The sequence below is a fragment of the Eublepharis macularius genome, chromosome 6, assembly GCF_028583425.1.
Source record: "Eublepharis macularius isolate TG4126 chromosome 6, MPM_Emac_v1.0, whole genome shotgun sequence".
In the NCBI taxonomy this organism is placed as follows: Eukaryota; Metazoa; Chordata; class Lepidosauria; order Squamata; family Eublepharidae; genus Eublepharis; species Eublepharis macularius.
The window spans coordinates 100,415,348-100,428,835 of NC_072795.1; the positions used below are offsets into that span (position 1 = coordinate 100,415,348).

General features: G+C 39.0%; 1 protein-coding gene across 4 annotated transcripts in view; it reads left to right on the forward strand.

Moving 5' to 3' along the window:
* BLNK (B cell linker) overlaps positions 1–13,488 on the forward strand; it is a 106,378-nt gene that overhangs the window by 81,878 nt on the left and 11,012 nt on the right. For all 4 annotated transcript variants that reach the window (XM_054982870.1, XM_054982869.1, XM_054982871.1 and 1 more), the window contains 9 exons: positions 844–1,007; positions 3,878–3,965; positions 4,631–4,726; positions 7,926–7,951; positions 9,123–9,148; positions 10,477–10,563; positions 11,337–11,379; positions 12,440–12,473; positions 13,113–13,185. In XM_054982870.1, coding sequence (XP_054838845.1) covers positions 844–1,007; positions 3,878–3,965; positions 4,631–4,726; positions 7,926–7,951; positions 9,123–9,148; positions 10,477–10,563; positions 11,337–11,379; positions 12,440–12,473; positions 13,113–13,185 — 637 coding nt within the window. The remainder of the gene's footprint in view (positions 1–843; positions 1,008–3,877; positions 3,966–4,630; positions 4,727–7,925; positions 7,952–9,122; positions 9,149–10,476; positions 10,564–11,336; positions 11,380–12,439; positions 12,474–13,112; positions 13,186–13,488) is intronic.

The following is a 13,488-nucleotide window of genomic DNA, read 5'->3' on the forward strand; positions in this document are numbered from 1 at the left end:
TGGAGAAAGATGTATACATCCAACTTGTTTGCATATAGCCTCTTTCTGCGCAACAGGCAATACTGTATTGTGCAGAGAACGAGATTGTACACTGGCTCTGTTCTCAAAGGAATAATCAATATGCAGAGGTTAAGGCAATCTTCAGTATCCCCACAAGAGGCAATTACTTATGACTTTCAGCAGTCTTGATAAGCAAATCTATAAATTTCATCTAAGTTTGGATAGAGCAGCAATAAATAATAACTGGTCCTCGTGATGGTATAGGGTTTTTTAAAGATCATTATAATTTCTGGTTATTTACAGAATATCTTGTTTCCAAATTTAAGGGAAACGTTCACAGAATTGAGATTCCTACAGCATATTTGGAGGGCAGGTATCAATGTATCCCTATTAAAGACAGTTTTTATTCCAAAGTGGTCATGTTGATTTATTGTATTGAAGATTGCTTATTGTGTTGCCCATTATTGTATGGATCCCCAAGAGAGAATTTTTTGAATTTTCATCTTTTTCAAGTATCGGTTGATCATCACAGGATATAACTGTGTATCTCCTGTCTCACAAAAAGTATGTTATCGGGCTGCATGATTTGCAACTGCATCAAAGAAAATTTGAGGAAAGCATGTGGGGAAACAGAGGTCTAGAAATGCAGTTTTAATATTAATATAAGGGATGTTTTTGACTAAAATGGCTAGATCTTCAGATTTTGTCATGAAAACATCCGACATCAACTATCAATTTGTGAAACTGCTCTCATTCTATAAGTAGATAAAATAATATGGAAAACATTGTAAACAGCTGTTCAAAAATTAACGATTATTCCTGGATTTCCTTTCTCATTTATAGACAACCGATCTAGCCAACAGCAGCGTCAGCCCATTGCCAAGCCGCTGCCTACTCTGCCAGGTCAGCTTTCGTCCAAACCAAAGCAACTGGCCTCTTTGCCACCTGCATCTGTTGCTCTGAAGCCCCAAATCCCTCCGAAACAACAGGAATGCCCTGAAAATGAGGTAACACTCGTGGATAAATCAAGCTAGTTATAAGGGTTACAAAAACTGATCCTGCAAGACCCAGAAATTAATTTTGTAACTGTAAATGGTACTTGGGACTAAATCATTAAGAAGTCATGACCAAATAACAATAAAAGGCACTCATTTCCTTAGGGTCACTTGTCCATTTTATAAATGTTATAATCTCTACTCATAAAAGATTGAAAAATGGATGAAAGGTGCCTGTTCCTGAGAATAATACTGCTTTGCTTTAATCCATACAACCAGAAATAGAGCAAAGATAAACATAATGCATCCTATCCAGTGGTTATTTCCCTCTGGCATAAGAGCAGTTCCACTGGCAGAGTGGGGGGAATTTTCACCAGTTTCTTCCCTCCCACTGCAGATTCTGCAGCACTGCTCCTGTGGACCTCCAGAATCCTAGGGGCCATATTTCAGGGACATGTTGGCTGCAGTGGGAGGAAAGAGGAAAGGTCTGTTTCATGAATGACACTTCCTTTGCAAGTAGCTGGATATACTCCAATGGTTCAGAGATGAGTTCCCCTGGAGAAAATGGCTGCGTTGGAGGGTGAACCCTGTAGTACTATACCCAGGTGAGGTTCCTCCACCACTAAATCTCCAGAAATTTCCCAACCTGGAGTTAGCAACGTTGGGTTGTGGCAATCACCAACCTGGTTCATTGCAAGGCCTAATCCTGGTTCCAAATATCACTCACTGGAAAACCACCCAATCTCAGTTTAACTTTGTTAACAAATTGGAATTAGTTGTTGGGCTTGCATGCACCTTTAACAGGTATAAGGGGGGGGGATGAAAGCAAACCCAACAATAAACCAGGATTGTGCTGTAATAAACTCTGTTACATCTGAACAACCAATAATAAGAAGGGAAATAGACCCCCAAACCAATTATAGGTTTTGACAGGTGAATACAGGAACTTCTCCCAATAATTTCAATTCATTATGATCTTGTGCTGTCCTCAAGAGACATAATTTAGCTGCAGTTTATCCATTCACTGATTACATGCTGGTTGGACTACTATAACACAACCTACATGAGGCTGCTTTTAAAAATTGTTAAGTTATAACTGGTTTTGAATGTGGTAGCTAAGCTGCTGGAAGGTTATTGGGACCATCTCATGCAGGGTCACGATCAACATACCTTGGGGTGAGGCATTTGCCAGGGCCTAGGGATTCTGACAGGGCCCAATGTGAGCATTCCACCTCCCAACTACTTGGGCTGCCCAGAACCACCAGGGAAAAGTGGATGGGTGGTGCAAGCAGTGTTTCTTATGTTCACAGCAGTGGTACTCCTAGCCACACACACTGCCCAAGGCCATTGAGGAAAGGACATACAAGTGGCTATGAACATGGGAGATGGGAGGGGTCATGAACAGGCAGGAAAAGGATATACAAATAGATGTGGACTATGTGAGTTGAGGGGAAAGGGAGGTGTGAGTGGAGGTCATGGTGGTGGGACAAGGGAGGACTGAGCACTCTTTGCCAAGGGTCCCTCAAAACCTGGGATAGACTGGATCTCTTGCCAATTTTAAAAGATCTTCTACTTCTTGTAACAATCCAAAGTGCTGTTTATTACCTATTAAGCCCTCCACAATCTGGGACCAGAGTAACCGGAAGACCATGCTGTACAAGTCTGCATTCCTGCTGAGATGACCTGTTCCGCCATCTGAGGCATGGTGGATGAGCACCAGGGACTAGGACTTTAAAAGTACACCCACACTGTTCATTTGGCGCAATCTCAAGGACTTTTTAATTCTGTAAAAATTTTAATTACTTTCCCCTCTATCAGATTTTATCCAAATTTGTCAGTTTCCTTGTTTTACCTGAGTAAGTTATATTTAATAATTGGCTATGTTTTATAGTTGTGAATTCTGTTTTGAATTTTGTTTTTGTAAATCACCTTAGGAACTTTGATGAGAGTATAGGAGGGAGGGAGGGGGGAATAGATCATGGTATTAGTCAAGTAAGACAAGGGCGGGGAGCTAGAAACATGCTAATTAAAGATATCTTCATAAATTCCTGGTACTGAAATAAATTATTGTACAATCTGAGGTCTTACCAACATTCACACTCCAAATGTGATTGGTCTCATTTAATAGAATTGTTAGCATGATAATTTTTTGTTGTATCTGTCTAGTACATTTTTATCATATCCTTCTTCTTAAGGAGTGTAAATGGTTCTCCTTTCCTCATGTTACTATCTAAACAATCCTGTGAGGCAGGTTAGGCTAAGGAAAGAGTGACTGGTCCAAAGATGCCTAAGTTTAATGGCAGCGTGGAGACGTGAATCAAGGTCTCCTAGATTCCAGTCTAACATTCTAACCACTGTATCACAGAGGGTGTCTTATAAGGAGTATTATTCATTTTAATACCCTTGCTAATGCTCAAAGCACTATGCATACTATAAGCATTCAGGAGGAGTCTCCCTAAAATATAGATGAAGGCAACATGGAGTTCTTAATGAGGTCAATCTCTCCAGTGACCTGAAATTTCCAGGAAGCTCTGAGCAACTAGGGGTTCCTCTCTTGCTTTCAGTGTCCAGAGAATACTACAATGTTAAACAGAAGTGATGTTGTATGGGAAGCATTCCTTGATGTCTCCTACACACATAGACACAGACATGCGTGTAAGAATGTATGAGAGTCCCATGAAGTTTTGAGTCATGGGCAGTGAGTTGCAAACACATGGTCTGTGTCCCTCCTACATTATGGAATTCCTGTATCTAAATAGACAATCCCTTTTGTTCATTTTGATTTTTTCATAATTAAAGTTATAAGCCACCTTGCCATCATAAAATCCTTACAAGCATTGAGAAGAGAACTTTCTATTAATTTGTCTCTGCATGTTCCTCAGGCAGATTATGTTGTACCTGTTGATGATGATGATGAAGATGACAATTACATTGAACCTACTGAAGAAAGCCCTTCACAACCTGTAAAACGTAAGCACCACATTTTGCACAACTTTGTTGAGCTAAGTAAGTGAGCAGGATATCCATTCTGAAACATAGGCAGCCTAGAGCACTGCAAGAGAACTATGTCTATTATTTCTGTAGTGTTCTAAAAAAGTCAAAATGTTATCAGAATTGTCCAAGCAACCAACATTGTATACTCATTTGATGAGATCTTGCCATTTTCTTCCAACGTGAAAGTGAAAAGGAAAGGGAAAATTGTGCACTGTTTGGTGACAAAATACAGGGACAAAAGAAAAACCTTAAGTGCCTTGGAGGAAGAAATGGGTGTAAACAAAAGCCTGGCTTAGGCTTCTTAAGAGAAACTTTTTGTACACTTTCAAACTTTCCCCCAAAACTATGAGTTGCATTGGGAAAGCGTCTGTAATAATATTTGTGGAATTCTGCAAATGCTGATGGGTACCGCTTTAAGCAGGCCTGCAGTTTGAATGTTGGCTTCGTTTGAAGGAGTCTTAAAGCAGTCTTCCCAGTGCACTATTAGAGGACAGGATTTGCTCACACCATTCTGGATTTTAATACCATGGGTAAGAACAATACCAGAGTACATTGTTTGGGGCTACAACAGACTTCCCATCTTAAATATTAGTGATTTCAGTTTTCAACTGCCTGACACACATTTGCTTTGTCATTTGAAGCCCCAGTGGTGAACAGATCTATCAAGCCCACAACAAAACTTGATCTTCCCTGTTCTTCAGTGTTGCCTGCTGCTCCTGTGTCACCTTCCATGCTAGGTATGTAAAAATTGCATTAGTACAATGACAATATTGCAGAAGCAATGCATTGAGAAAAGTTAAAAAACGATGTGCAGATTCCCTCCAGTAAAGACAAAATTTTGCTTAAATGAACAGTGAAGACACAATTCAATACGTAGTATTCTTAGCATACTTCTGTAAGAGTATGTAAATAACGTTATAAATATTGTATAGCTTTGTTTACACTTCTCAGTCCTCTTTTGAAAGCCATTTACTTCGGAAGTTGTTTCTAAAATGTGACAATCTAAATTGTCAAATCTTCTCTACCAAAAAAAAGGATGATATTAAAATAGAAGCATGGCCCTGTACCCATGCTACCCTCCCTCCTCAACACACACACATCCTCTGTATGGGTGGTGCGATCAGGACAAGGTCTCAGGCTGCCAAGATTTTAGCAGCTTGGCAAAGGTATAGTGTAATCAGAGTCTACAACTTGTTGGCCTCTTTCAGAAATACAACCCATATTAAGCTTACTGCCATTGTGGTCAGGGATCATAGGATTCTTATCTCAGTACAGATGCGACTTTTCTGCATTTGCTCCCCTTCTCGGAAGCTAATTACATTTGACACTGTACCTTTACATCCTATCTTACTTCTTTGCAACACTCCCTCCCACTTTCTGTCTGGAATATAAAGACTCAGGGATCTTGATTCCTATTTGGTATCTGACAAAGGGTGCTTCAGCTCTTGAAAAGCTTACAATCTGGAAAATCTTGTTGATCTTAATGATGCTCAAACTTTTAAGGACTCAAACCTTGCTCTTCTACTGCCGTCTATGGCTACCCAGTTGAAACTGCTGTTGTGATAGTCGTTCTGCGTGATTGTCATGAATCTGAAAAACGATTCACGTTTTTTTTAAAAAAATTGAATACACAACCCATCCACCACAATTTGCAGCTTACACAGCAAAGTAATTATTCCATCATGCAGCCAGATCCATTTCTAGCACATGATTAGTCAAGTCATTCACTGAATATCAATCAGACCATGATGGAACATTTGTCAACTTTACTGCACTACTGGCTTTAAGGTGTGTAGACTATATTCAGGGCAAATTTGGATCATAAATTGATCCTGAAACTCCTTTATTGCCCACTCTAGGAAATTGGTCATTGTTCTGTCTGGCTCACTCAACAGGCTTCATTAAGCCTATATGGTATAAACAAGTCACAGAAGAGAGAGTAGTTTCTCCATGTGTTACAGACTAGTTTAACTACAATTTTGTATAAATTAATAGGCATAAGTTGTAGGTAGGTGTGTTGGTCCATAGCATGATGGAGGAGTTTGTAGAGTATTGAAATGAAATACAGGATGTATTGCAGACTTAATTATATTAAGTAATGTTGGTTATAAAATAGGTTTTAAAATGCACCAAAGGCTACTGGGAAAGAGGGTAAAAAAATGGGTCCGTCTCTCTTTGAGAATATAAAAGCAGGAATTAATCAGATGGCTTCTCAGCACTAATTGGAACACACAAGTCTCTTGTAAGGCGGACAACAGAAGAAAATACGGTAGTCTTTATATTTAAAAGCTGGGGAATTAGAGAATGCACTTGGTAAAAAGTCTAGAAGTCACATTGGAAAATACTACCTAGCGAATGGAGGCCAGGCAACCTCCATAGGGAAATCCCATCTGAAGAACATCTACCTACAGTTGGAGAATCCCTTTCTTTGATGGCTAAATCTAATGTTTCCCAAAATGGACTAAGATTGAAAGTAACCATGGTGATCTTTTTTCTTAGACTCAACTACATGTTTTTTGTTCCCTAGAACACTTAGCACTCTGGATGTGTAATGCAAAAAACAAAATGGGGGGGGTGGTATGTAGCATATGATGGAAGAGTCCCGACGAGATTGCAATTTGTCTCTTAAAATACAGGACATGTTGCAGACTTAATTGAATCACATGATGCTGGGTGCAAAATGAGTTTCAGGATGCACTGAAGGCTACTAGTAAAGAGAAGCAAAATACAACCACCCCTCCTTTGAAAGTCTAAACGCCAGCAGTGCTCCAAAGCTAATTAGTAGTATTATTTTCTGTTCCTTCAATACTGCTTTGGAATAAAACAACACCCTCTAGTGGCTATCAATAAAAACAGCTCTATTGCAATTACATCCTTTGCTGAAATGTGAAAAAAAAATTATTTATTTATTTCTGTCATTTATAGTCCGCCTTTCTCACTGAGACTCAAGGCGGATTACGTAGTGTGAGATTAGTACAATCAGTATCAAGGACATTTCCATACAATGTCAAGGATATTTCCATAAACAATGCCATAGGATAAATAAATACAAGTTTACAAAGACATAGCATTAGCAAGGATCAAATACAGAGTTGGAAGAATTGCGGAAACAGAACATAATCAATTCCAGGACTGACATTAGACAACATGAAGCACAAGTAGTATATAGGAGTACAAATTTAAAGCAACAGATAATATATAAGGCAACATAGTGATGAGCTCTATGGTCCCTAACTTATTAGTGAAGCATCTGAGACTCTCTCCCTACAATACTTCCCTCCTATCTGAGTAAAAAGCCTTTTTGAATAATTCGGTTTTGCATCATTTGTGGAAAGCCGGGGGAGTGGGGGCTCTCTTGACCTCAGGCAGGCTGTTCCACAGGGTAGGGGCCACCACAGAGAAAGCTCATGTACAGCCCGTTTTTTAAAAAAAAATTATTGGAAAAAGTGTATTGTGAAAAACTCACTACAGAAGGTGACAAGCTGCTGTTGATTTCGCTCATGTGCAGGCTGGCCCCTGCAAGAGACCCTGTTCAGATGAGTGAAGCTGCCATGGAGGGCCATAAGGAGAGAGGTGGTCCTGTAGGTATGCCAGACCATAATCTCAAACAAAGGTGTATTTGAACAATTAGCTTGTGCTTTTCCATTTTAACAAAAATGCAGCATTACTAGAACAATTCTTGATGGAAACTGATTTACCTTAAAAAAGCTTAAATTTTAAAAAATCACTTAGCTCCCACAGGAACGACAAGGATAACACAAATATTGTTTTTTGGTTTTTTTATTAAAAAAATTTCGACACAATTTTCTACTTTTTAAACTGAAATTGCCCCCGTTTTTTTTTCAGCTAGACTTATTTTATGCATGCTTTGTACCTGATTTTGCACGTGTATGATTTTGTTCTTTTTTTAAGTACATAAAAATCTTTTTCCCCCAGATGTCTATGAAATTCCTGAGGAAGAGGTAAGACCTTGTATAAGTATTTTATAAAAAAGAAAAATGCAGCAACAGAGTCCTGTATGCACAGGGCATAGAACTGTCATTTACACACAGCAGCAAATTAACCTGGATGCATTTCCTCACAGTTAAAAAGAAAATCTGTGGCATGTTCAGAACTGCCTTGCTCTCGTCTGCAGTCTCAAGAGGAGTAAGCTTTTGCTACCATTCTTCTCAGTATATATCTGTGATTATACCTATGTAGCAGTAAACTGCAATTCACTTTCCAAAGAATTTATTCCGAAGAAGATTTTGTAATAGATTTATCCAGTTTGGCTGTGTGGCAGTATGTCTCCATCTTTCTTAGGAATACGGATGTAAGCAATGCTTCTTCCAGTACCTGGCTAGGATTTGCATAGTTGCTCTTTTCCTCCCACCTGTCACTCATGCCCCTAAGATCCTGAAATGCTGACTCTTTATTGGGACCCAGAGCTCATCTCCAGAGTTAGTCCTTGGTGGTTTGCTTTTGAGTTTTAGTGGAGCTCCAAGATGGCTGTGGAATTTTCCAAACTGATACGTTAAGCTGGTACTTCCAGTAAAAAATATTCCCATAATAAAGTATGACTATCAAAATAATTTGCAAAGCATCCTAAGTAGAGTTACAGATTTTAAGAAAGGTATAACTTAGGATTGCACTCTTGTTTACTTCTTTGGTGGATTTCATCTCTCATCAAGGAAATCAAGGCACAATCCATAGGCCTCCCATTCAGTCCCTGACTAGATTGCATCACTTTAGCAAGGTTACTGTATCATGCTCTGGGACCATACTTTGAGATTTTAACAAAAATCTATTAGCAGAAATGGTTAACAATTAACATAATTAGCTTACAAGCACAGATATGTTCAATCAGCTACTGAACAATGCTTCCATCCTCTGTTGGGTGCTCTAATAGTAATTTGGCAAAAAAAAAAGAAGACGATTAATTTAGCTTTCTTGTTTGCTGCATTTTTCAGGACTAGCAATTATCTGAACATTTAAGTCCATCAATAATTCTTATCTGGTTTTCCTATCATGTCCCAAATACTGCCATGATATACTGTTTGATGGATGTAGTTTAGATATGTTTTCCAAGAAATAAACTGCCTAAAACATAATTTTCAAGCGCTAATGAATTAACAGTTCATTTTCTTAAAACAGGAAAAATCATCACCTCCATTAACCAGGTAATTTATTATTGTTAAACTCCATATTTGTGACTCACAGAAAATTGTTTCTGTAGTCTCTTCAAAGGACCATTTAGTCGGGGTGGGTAAAACACGCCTGTAGTTTATGTAACAGAGGAGAGTTAATTCAGAAATACCACAAATCTTTGACTTCTCCAGTCTAACTGAACAGTTTCCACATGTATCTGGTTGACCAGCCAGGGTGTTACCAAATGACATATAATCTCACTCTCTTCAGGAACATGGCCTAGCCCTTTGATGAGCACAACTTATCCCCATGCCATAGACTATAATCTTTTAACTGGAAATCGAGAAACTTCAGAGGTAGATGATACATTTTAAAGTCAGTTTAACCCAAAAGATACAGCAATATCATAGAAAAGTGGCCTATCAATTTCTTCCAACAATCTTTTCCACTTCTAGTTAGGAGAGTTATCTGGAATGCCACTAGGAAACTTACCAAGAAGTTCAAATTCATGAAAGTGAAAAGGTGGTTCACACCTTTGTCAATGTAAGCATTTTTCTGCCCGTGTCAATGCCTTAATAGGAAGCGGTATCTGTGCATACGGCACTCTGATTTTCATGGTACATTTTGAGGAATTTGACATATTGTGCATGCTTCCAATTTATTGTGAATACTGTCATATTTGCATACTACATCACACATTCATCAAAGTAATAGTTCTCAGTTTAACAGACAACACATGCCTATGTCCCTTACCACACATTTTTGTCACCACAACATACCACCACAACATACATGAAACATATGGTGGATAGCAGACATGCATACCCTCTTCTCTACTGTATGTAGGTAGTTTGGCAAATGTGTGAACCACTTCTGGGGGGGGGGGGGGAATTATAGGCCACAGTCCAAAGTAATCATTCTTACTACCATGAAAATAAATGAAATCACTTCAGTTATATTGTTTCTGTGTTTGTAATTTTCTGGATTAAAACAGTTACCTTTGTGATTGAACACACAGATTTCTTGCTCAGTTTTGAAAGGCAACATGATTGTCTAATAATTATCACATTGCTGCTAATTATACTTGCAAATTAAGTTCTTAATTCTGGTGCGAGAGCTTCTTTAGTGATTTGGACAGGGTTTTGCAAATATAGCTGGGAACCAAACATTTCAGGGAGGGTTTGCCTTTTCAGTTCTTCATGTCCTATTACCAGTCTTAGGGTGCAGCTTTTTAAAGGTGGAAGAGGCTGAAGTGGGAGGGGAGCCAGAAAAGCCCCAATGTGTGTGCAGGCCATTGCGGGCTACCCATTGAATATTGCCTCTACTCTCTTACTAATTTATTTATATTTTACTCAAAAAGGATTTCCAAGCCACTTCCTCCAAAGCCTGTTCAGAGACCAGGAGGACACAACACATCCAAAGAATTGTCAAAGTCAGATACATCCAGGTTAGTTATTAAATATTTATGCCAAAAATATTCACTTATTTATTTCTATCTATCACAAAGAGTCTAATGTTAAGTGTGAAATAGGGTATAATGGACTTTAAGCAGGGAGATCCAGATTCAAATCCCCATAGCCATTAAGCTTGCTGGGTGACTGTGGGCCAATCCCCTGTCTTAACCTAACCAATTTCACAGGAGTATTGAAGATAAAATGGATGGAAGGAAACTACACTTATTCAAGGAATGGGAGGATACAGATGTGTAATAGCAAGATCCATGTCCAATAGCACCTTAAAGAGCAACTAGATTTCCAAGATAAGAGTTTTTGAGATTCAAAGCTCCCTTCTTCAGATACCTGACAAATCTGACAATATCTGACGAAGGGAGCTTTGACTCTCGAAAGCTCATACCTTAGAAATCTAGTTGGTCTTTAAGGTGCTACTGGACCCAGATCTTGGTCTTTAGCTGCAGACCAACATGGCTACCCACCTAAAAGTATATAATATAATAATAACAACAACAACAACATTCGATTTATATACCACCCTTCAGGACAACTTAACCCCCACTCAGAGCGGTTTACAAAGTATGTTATTATCCCACAAAACACCCTGTGAAGTGAGTGGGGCTGAGAGAGCTCCTAGAAGCTGTGACTGACCCAAGGTCACCCAGCTGGCTTCAAGTGGAGGAGTGGGGAATCAAACCCAGTTCTCCAGACTAGAGTCCTGAGCTCTTAAACACTACATCAAAACTGAAACATTTCATATATTTTCCAGAAATATTTTGCCTCTGCCAAGAAGCCATCTTCAAATGAAAGTCGTAAGTAATCAAACAACCAATTGCAGAAACCTTAGTAGAGATAGCCAGGGCTTTTTTTCAGCAGGAACGCGGTGGAACGGAGTTCCGGCATGCAGAGGTACGGAGGGCAATCTAAACTCCCCTCTGTCTGGAGATCAGGGGGCCATGTGACCATTTTCGCCAAGGACGATTTAAACTTTTAAAAAATCCTCCCTTGTTCCAGCTGACCCAAAGTGACATCATTGTGCGGTCCTGAGTTCCATCACTGAGTTCCACCACCTCTTTTCCCAGAAAAAAAGCCCTGGAGATAGCTAATAGCTATTATTCAAGAAACAGAAAATGTGACTGCCTTAAAGATGTGAAAGAAGGCTATAAAAACAACACAATTTACTTCAAAGTAGCAAGATTCATTGGGAAATTTTAAACTGTGTAAGATGTCTGCTTGATACCCTGCAACTACTGCAAATCAGAGTAGATAGTACAGATCTTGATAGACCAAGTGGTTAACAGATTTCAGAAATTAAGCATGCGACATGCTGCTCACATATCATACCATTTATGCATTTGCAGACATTTTTTCCTAAGGACTGCATGCCACCATGCCTTATTGCCAGGATGAATAGCCAAAGGGATTCATCCAGTGTGTTTTTCATGGCCATTTAGTAAATGTGCTGGCTGTATTGCACGCATTTGTTTCGTTACCCCAAAATCATGGGTTCAGCCGACACTTTCTGCAAAGCTATGAAGGATTGATTAGTAAGATCCATCATCCATAATTACTTGTTTAATCATTATTATCATAATTAAATGTATTAAAATACTATGGGTTGGGTTCTATGGAAACTACACATAGAAGGAGATAGAAGAGCAACCCATGTACCCCAAATTCTTTGCAGAGTGGTGCTGGAGAGGAATCTTGGGGGGTGCACCACAGCATGGGGTGGGGGCTGCAGTGACAAGGAGGAAATCAGGCAGAATCTTCTCCTCCTCCGTCATCAGCTTGGTGACTTTATCAGGTATTAACCACAAATTAAGCACTTCTGTATAACTTCTGTAATCTGATTTTATTTTTACATAACAGGATCCTGATGGCTTTGAAATGCACAGTGATGAAAGTAAGTATTTTCTGCACTGAAGCACACCTTCATGAATTATCACTGAATGTGATTACAAAACTAATATGGAGCACTCCATGCCAAATTCCATGCTCTCAACTGTCCTATTTTATTAATATTCCATGTGTACCTAGTGAGTCCATATCTGTGCTCCGCACATTTCTTTTTAATGACTAAACTTTTTCTTATACTTTTAGAGAGCTGTTTTAGTGTAGAGGTTGATCTACAAATCTGGAAGGCCCTGGTTTCAATGGCTTCTTTTCAATGAACTCACTGATCATAGGACAGCCATGTTCTTATCCTCAGTCCCCCCTCTGCAATATGAGGATAATCATACTGACCTGCCTTGGAATGCTACTGTAAAGGTTGCAATTATGAGAATGCTTTAAATACTCAAAAGATCTATATAAACATTACTTTATTCATAAGTGTGATAATCCAAAAAGTACAAAAAGAGGTTCTTACAAATTTGCAACCTATGCCCTCATCTAAACCCTTCATTCATTTAACTCTTCTCCAACTGCAACTGAGAGTAGTCTATTACCATGCAATTTATTTCTTCTTTTGTGAGGTTTAAAGATGTACACTGCAAGTGTACAAGTTTTTTAGGTGAGACTTGATTATGTTTGATGTTTTTAGGTCACAGCAGCAATGGAACTCAGGAATCCAAGTTTCCTTCTGGTGTGGTACCATCTCCATTTCCAAGGATGACGTAAGTGACAAAAATACCATTATCTCTCATTCATTCAAAACTGCTCTGTATAGGAGGTAGTAAGGCAGGGTTCTTCTTCTGTGTTAAGCCACTACTCATTTCGTAAAACATTCAGTGTACCAATAGGCAAGTGATGAGTAAAAGGAAGGCCGTTTCTCCACGTCCTTAAAACAGCACACACACCTGGAACACTGGCGGCTTCTTTGTGCGATTTTTGTTTAAAACAGATGCAGAGCATTTTTTCGGTGCATATTGCACAAAGAAACCACCAGCATTCTGGGAATGTGCCACTATTTTAAGGAC